At 36.7% G+C, this 6988-nt stretch overlaps 1 protein-coding gene across 1 annotated transcript; it reads left to right on the forward strand.

Annotated features, from left to right (window-relative positions):
* Window positions 1-614: 614 nt before the first annotated feature.
* On the forward strand, window positions 615-4185 carry LOC126368799 (uncharacterized). The gene is made up of 3 exons (XM_050012953.1): window positions 615-812; window positions 1220-2285; window positions 4085-4185. The coding sequence occupies exons 1-2, from the start codon at window positions 728-730 to the stop codon at window positions 2281-2283; spliced, it is 1149 nt and encodes a 382-aa protein (XP_049868910.1). The 5' UTR covers window positions 615-727; the 3' UTR covers window positions 2284-2285; window positions 4085-4185.
* The last annotated feature ends 2803 nt before the right edge of the window (window positions 4186-6988 follow it).

The following is a 6988-nucleotide window of genomic DNA, read 5'->3' on the forward strand; positions in this document are numbered from 1 at the left end:
GCCCTCCCTCAATCAACCGGAGGGGGAATGAGCATACTCCACCACGCTGCTCCACTGCAGGTTGGTGGAGGTGTTTTACGGCTAATAGCAATGGCTTAACGTGCACCCTGAAGCTCGGAATCGTCTTACTATTTCGAACAATCTAGTGATTCAAGCCTGCAAAGTCTTTATCAAAGTGATTTCGACAATGTCCCCATCGGAAATCGAACCCGGACACCCAGATCGTCGATACATTCATTTTTTATCATAATATGTGTCACGAGAACAATATAATAGGTACATAATACAAATTACGTGTGTGTGTCTTTCTTACGTGTCGGTATTAAAGTATGTAAATATGATACAATATTGTTTTATGATACAAGATACTGACACAAAAGTGTACGTAATAAGACGTACAATAGATAAATATGATACTTCCCTTTACCTTTAATTATACTTCGATGTTACATCCTCTAGATTTAACTAACCATGTAGTCCGTTCTTCTATGTACTGCATCGTCACACTGTTCAAAGCATTTAAAAAGTAAAAAAAAAAAATAAGTACTAATCTCACTCACTCATCCAACTGTCTTACGTTCCCGCTCTCATTCGTTTTTTGTGTGTTGTATCGTATGCATGTTCGCGATTCACTTCTCGTAAAAACAATTTTATAGTGTTCGTGATATTGTATTCTGTGAGTTTTATAGTTTATCGTGCCTATCTTTACACCTCGAATTGATGTAACATGGGTAAAAGGCGCCATAAGAAAGATCAAAAAGAAATACGACGAAAAATTCGACGACTAGAGAAAAAACTCAGGCGCAATGAAGGTCAGTTCATATAATAAGTATTTAATTTACCCTCAGTTACGAATAACAAAAAGTCTTTGATTTGTTTACATATTAATATGTAACAAGCTTGTCTATCAATGACTGTAAAATTGTACAATCATTTTGTGATCATTCAGAACGGTAGATATTAACTACCTACACATTGTTATCTTTTTTAAATGACGTATTAAGAATTTAATAAGTTATATTTTAACCTGAACCATCTTAACGTGATAACACCTGATGTTACCCAGACGGTAGATAACTTGTTTCCTAACGTGATGATACGCGATATCGTCCCGGAACATACGCTAGTGCTTTCTTAACGTGATAGTACGTGATGCTATCCTGAAAGTAACATTCAACTAGAAATAGGTACTTACGCGCACTAACTCTCGCCTCCGCAGATACGGATCATAGTTCACGAAGCCCCTCTGTCTCCTCCGAGTATGACAATAGATATTGGTCAGCGGATGAAATCGAGGAAGGATATCAAGATGAACCGCTAGATAACGAACATCTAGATATGGAACGGGATGTGTCACCTGTAGTTAATGTACCCTCGCCGCGCCCTTCCTCCTCTCGTAATCTGGACATCGCTCCACCTACAGACGTTACTCTTGACGTTGATGCTCCGGTTCGACCAGCTTCAACACCAGCAGATCCCAGCGAACCATCGACCTCCGCTGTTCCTGAAGAGATATTATGTATGCTTGGTGAAGCAAAGAAAATAGAACAAGCCTTAGGTGAAAAAATTCCTCCCGAAATCTCTGAACGTTGGGGTAAGATTCTATTGGATGGGCTAGCTAAAGAACAAAAGAATATGTTAACGGAAAAAACGCTAATCCCTGAGAATTTCCTATTAGCTCGAGCTCCAAAGCTAAATCCAGAGGTGGTTGCTGTTTTATCTGACGCTGTTAAAAATCGAGACAAGAGATTGGAGAAAGCTCAAAACCAACTCGGTCTCGGTATCGCTGGGCTGGTAAATCTTACAAAAGACTTGATCAATTCCGATATTGATAAACTCAATATAATAAAAAGAATCTCTGAAGTTAGTCAACTCTTATTAGACTTACATTATGAAGAGAGTATAAATAGACGAAAATTGATTGTACCATTGCTAGATAAAAAATTTTGGAATACAATTCAAGGTGTCAAACGTGATAATTTCCTATTCGGAGAAAAATTAGGAGATAATATCAAAAACTCGAAAGATATTGAAAAATTTAGTCAACAAATCAAAAAGGCCTCGGTACCCTCGACCTTTCAGAGAAAAACACCAGGGATGATGACGGGAAACGTGCGTTTTCCTCCTCGACCACACTCCAACGTGAGCCCGGCGACGCCTGCAGCGGGCCGATATTTCGGCCCTCGCCCTCAAGCACCGGCGAGGAGGAACTACAACTCACCGCCACAACGTGGCAACAAGACTGCTCCGCACAACAAGACCCAAGACCACAGACGCCGATAGAGGTAGGACCACACGCGGGTCGTATACGATTCTTTACTAATAACTGGCTCTTATTAACTAGTGATCCTGTTGTATTATCCTATGTAAAAGGATACAAAATTCCTTTGAATAGCCATGTTGTGCAGTATACCGAACCAAATAACCCACCATCCCCTAAAAGTGAAATGGATAAAGCAATCCAAAATCTCTTAGATCTTGGGGCAATATCACAGTGCTCGTATCAACCAGGTCAATTCATATCACCTATATTTCTTACACCTAAAAGTACTGGCGGTTTCAGATTCATATTAAATTTAAAGAAATTTAATGAACATGTTAAAAATAACCATTTTAAAATGGAAGACTTACGTACTGCCACCAAATTAGTGACAGAGGGGAATTTTATGGCTACCCTAGACCTCAAAGAGGCCTACTTTTTAGTGCCAATTCATAATTCACATAAAAAATATTTACGGTTTAAATATAATGAATTATTCGAATTCAATTGTTTACCATACGGTCTATGTTCAGCCCCTTATGTTTTCACAAAGCTTTTAAAGCCTATATTATCCTCTTTACGGAACGAAGGACATACAGCAGTAGCGTACCTTGATGACATTTTATGCATCGGTAGTACCTATAAACATTGTCAAAACACAATCAGTGCTGTAATACAAAATTTTGAAAATTTAGGATTCGTTTTTAATTTTGAAAAAAGTAGAATTACTCCAACTCAAAGATGCAAATTTTTGGGACTAGATATAAATAGTCGTTCAATGTGTTTAGAATTACCTGCTGAAAAAACGCTATCAATTTTAAATATGGTCAAAAATACACGTAAAATGTCGTACTTACGAATACGAGAGTTTGCTAAATTTATTGGTACACTGACTGCTGCCTGCCCCGCTGTGGCGTACGGTTGGGTTTATACAAAACGCTTTGAGCGAGAAAAACACTTAGCTCTTCTTAAATCCAAAGAAGATTATGATTCAAAAATGTTATTGAAAGATTATCTACAGGAAGACTTTGAATGGTGGGCCCACATTGACAGCAAAAACAAAAATAAAATTTGTAAAGGTAATTTTCAACTAGAAATATTCACTGACTCATCGTTAACTGGTTGGGGTGCCGCGTGCGGCAGTCACGTGACTAGAGGCTACTGGTCTGCTGAAGAAAATAAACATCACATTAACTACCTCGAGCTACTGGCAGCCTTCTTGGGTTTACAGTCATTTTGTAAAGATTTAAAAAATATCGAAATTCTACTCCGGATTGATAACACCACTGCAATCTCTTACATTAACAGAATGGGAGGAATACAATTTCCCCACCTCAACAATTTAGCTAGAAAAATTTGGCAGTGGTGTGAAGAACGAAACATCTTCATTTTTGCGTCATATATAAAATCTCGAGACAACGTTGATGCAGACCGGGCTTCTAGGCACATTAATGTAGATACAGAGTGGTCCCTCCATCCAAATTATTTTCATGAAATAGTAAACAAGTTTGGCCGGCCACAGATTGATTTATTCGCTTCACGCCTCAATTACAAATGTAAACGATATATTTCTTGGAAACCTGATCCAGAAGCCTACGATATAGATGCATTCACCTTTAAATGGGACGCATACTTCTTTTACGCCTTTCCACCCTTTGCGTTGATTTTAAAATGCCTACGGAAAATTTCCGATGACAAAGCAAAAGGCATCTTAATAATTCCCTATTGGCCTAGCCAACCTTGGTTTCCCTTATTTTTATCGTTAGTTGACTCTGAAATTATTTATTTTTCTCATGACAAACACCTTCTGTGTTCACCTTCCAGACAGCACCATCCCTTATGGAGCAGCCTTACCCTGGCGTGCGCCATATTGTCCGGCAGGCATACCTAAGGAAGAATATCCCAGATGATTCGGTAGATATTATTTTGAACTCCCTATCAAAAAATACGTTGAGTCAATATAATGTAGCATTAAAACAATGGTTCGATTATTGTCAATTACACAAATTAGACTGTTACAAAGTTTCTGTTCCAGACATTCTAAATTTTCTAACTAAAACTTTTAAAAAAGGAGCTAATTATAGTACTTTAAACTGTACGCGCTCTGCGCTATCATTAATCATTGGTAAAACTGTATGTAATGATGATTGTATTTCTAGATTTTTCAAGGGTATTTTTAAATTGAACCCATCATTTCCCAAATATTACTCTACATGGGATCCAAATTTAGTCTTGGATTATTTATCTAATTGTTTTCCTAATAGCACGGTAGAATTAGAAGTTCTAACAAAAAAATTAGCAACTCTTCTCGCGTTGTCTACAGGACAACGCGTGCAGACGCTGTCATTAATTAATGTAAATAATATTACAGTCCAAGAACACTACGTTTCAATAGAAATACATGATCTCGTTAAAACATCGAGTCCTAATAAACCGAACCCAAGACTGATTGTTCCTTTTTTCAAAGACAGAGAATCGATTTGCCCAGCAAAATGTCTGACATCATATATAGAAAGAACTATCGCATTTAGAGATCATCAAAATACTAATAAACTTTTTCTTACCACCAAAAAGCCTGTCCACAGCGCAACTTCCCAGAGTATTAGTCGATGGATTAAACAAACTCTAAGCTCCAGCGGTATCGACACATCACTATTTACCGCTCACAGCACCCGCCATGCGGCAACTTCCGCCGCTTACAGATCTGGAGTATCCATAGACGTAATTAAAAGAACAGCTGGCTGGACAGGTAACTCACTATGTTTCGCAAAATTTTATAACAGACCTTTATTTAGTAATGATGACCGATCCTTTGCTGAGGCAGTGTTACAAAATATTGATTAAAAAATGTAAAATTACTATTAAGTATGTTATAACTTGTTTCTTTTTTGATAAAGTGGGTTTGCAATTATCTCCTCGTTTTTATTCTGCAACCTACGCTAAACATCTACATGGTTAGTTAAATCTAGAGGATGTAACATCGAAGTATAATTTATGGTTAAAAGAACTTACCTTAAGTGAATTTCAACCAAAATTATACGAGATGTTACATCCGAAGAGATTTAACATCCCACCCTACCCTATTGAGTATAAAGCAGGTACGAGCTCTCCTACTTCTAATGGAATCGTCTACTAGAGGCCCCAAGTTGCAGAATTTACAAAAGCTTTAAACTTAATGAGCGGGAACGTAAGACAGTTGGATGAGTGAGTGAGATTAGTACTTATTTTTTTTTTTTACTTTTTAAATGCTTTGAACAGTGTGACGATGCAGTACATAGAAGAACGGACTACATGGTTAGTTAAATCTCTTCGGATGTAACATCTCGTATAATTTTGGTTGAAATTCACTTAAGGTAAGTTCTTTTAACCATAAATTATGAAACCGCGATGTTACCGTTATTGAAAGTCTAATTACGAAGGCCATGAAAGAAAGTGCATTTCTTCGAGGCAATGACATCTGACACAGACGTATAAGGCCAATGAATGTGATGAATTACGAAGGGTATTTGTTCAGTGTGACTTGCTATTCATATTAGTGCGACACTGTGACAACGATGTCGTGACGTCATGACACTGCTGTCAACACTGTACTCTCGCGTGGTTGTCGACGATATTAATGCTATCGGAAATATTGGAGTCAGGCAATTTGTTTTCCTATTTGTTTATTTATTAAAGCAATTAAAACGTACCATTAATTTTTCTGTTTACACTTGTCTTTATGTATTATGCACGTTATTTATAGAAATGCAGTGTCTTGATAAATAAAGATTCTGACAATTCATTTTAAATATACTTAAGTAAAATACATTTTTGTACAAGTTTAGTTACGTTCACCGCAGTAACTAAATACAGGATATATTGAAACAGTATTTTTTGATAAATTTCGATTCCCCGTTATTGAATGGATTTATAATAAACAATGTACTTAAATAGTATGAGGAAGGGGAGACCTTTGCCCTGCAATGGGATCTTGTGAGTAGATTAGAAATATTAGAATAATAGTAGTGTGAACAAGTAGGCCAGATTTAAGTAGAGGCATAATACGTACTACGAATGCTGAGAAAACGAAAAGCATTAAGTTTATTTTTACCAATATATAAGAAAGTAGACAACAACGAAATACTAAATTTGTTGTCCAAATTGTATTCTTAGATCTTACAGTAGAAGTTAAGCTTGAATGAGACTCACATATTGTCCGCCGCTAGTGGGAAAGCTTAGTTCTGCAGCGAATGCGGTCACAAGGATCGGACAACTCACAGAATGTACCTAGGTATGTTACGGCATATTGTTGTGGTCTTACGGAGTTATTTTGCTGATGTTCCCACAATTTTTATCAGCCAACGAAGAGGGCTGCTTTTTAAATAATCTGCATTGACTCTATGACGCATTTATTTCTTGATTCCATGACACTAATTTATTTTTGTACAGTGAGCAGGTCTTTTTCCGAGATATTGAAAATGTCAAACCTTTGCTGACAAGTTCATTTTAGGAATTGTATAGAGTTTCCTAAGATGGTATAATATGGCTACTTATTGGGGGCATAATGGTATATTTGAAATTTATACCTACTTACTTATGTATACTGTAAGAAATCCATTGAAAAACTTGATTACTTAATGATGCGCCACAAACGTGTTGCCGTGCCTGCATCTAATGCCACTTTGTATATTACACGTTATATTATATTTATATATATATATATTACAACGTTTAATATATATATTTATA

The sequence above is a fragment of the Pectinophora gossypiella genome, chromosome 8, assembly GCF_024362695.1.
Source record: "Pectinophora gossypiella chromosome 8, ilPecGoss1.1, whole genome shotgun sequence".
NCBI classification, from domain to species: Eukaryota; Metazoa; Arthropoda; class Insecta; order Lepidoptera; family Gelechiidae; genus Pectinophora; species Pectinophora gossypiella.

What these genes read in the sequence shown, in the direction of transcription:
- LOC126368799 (XM_050012953.1), top strand. Translation starts at nt 728, where the DNA reads ATGGGTAAAAGGCGCCATAAGAAAGATCAAAAAGAAATACGACGAAAA. An exon ending in AAAACTCAGGCGCAATGAAG is followed by an intron (nt 813 to 1,219) that starts GTCAGTTCATAT and finishes TCGCCTCCGCAG; the next exon opens with ATACGGATCATAGTTCACGA.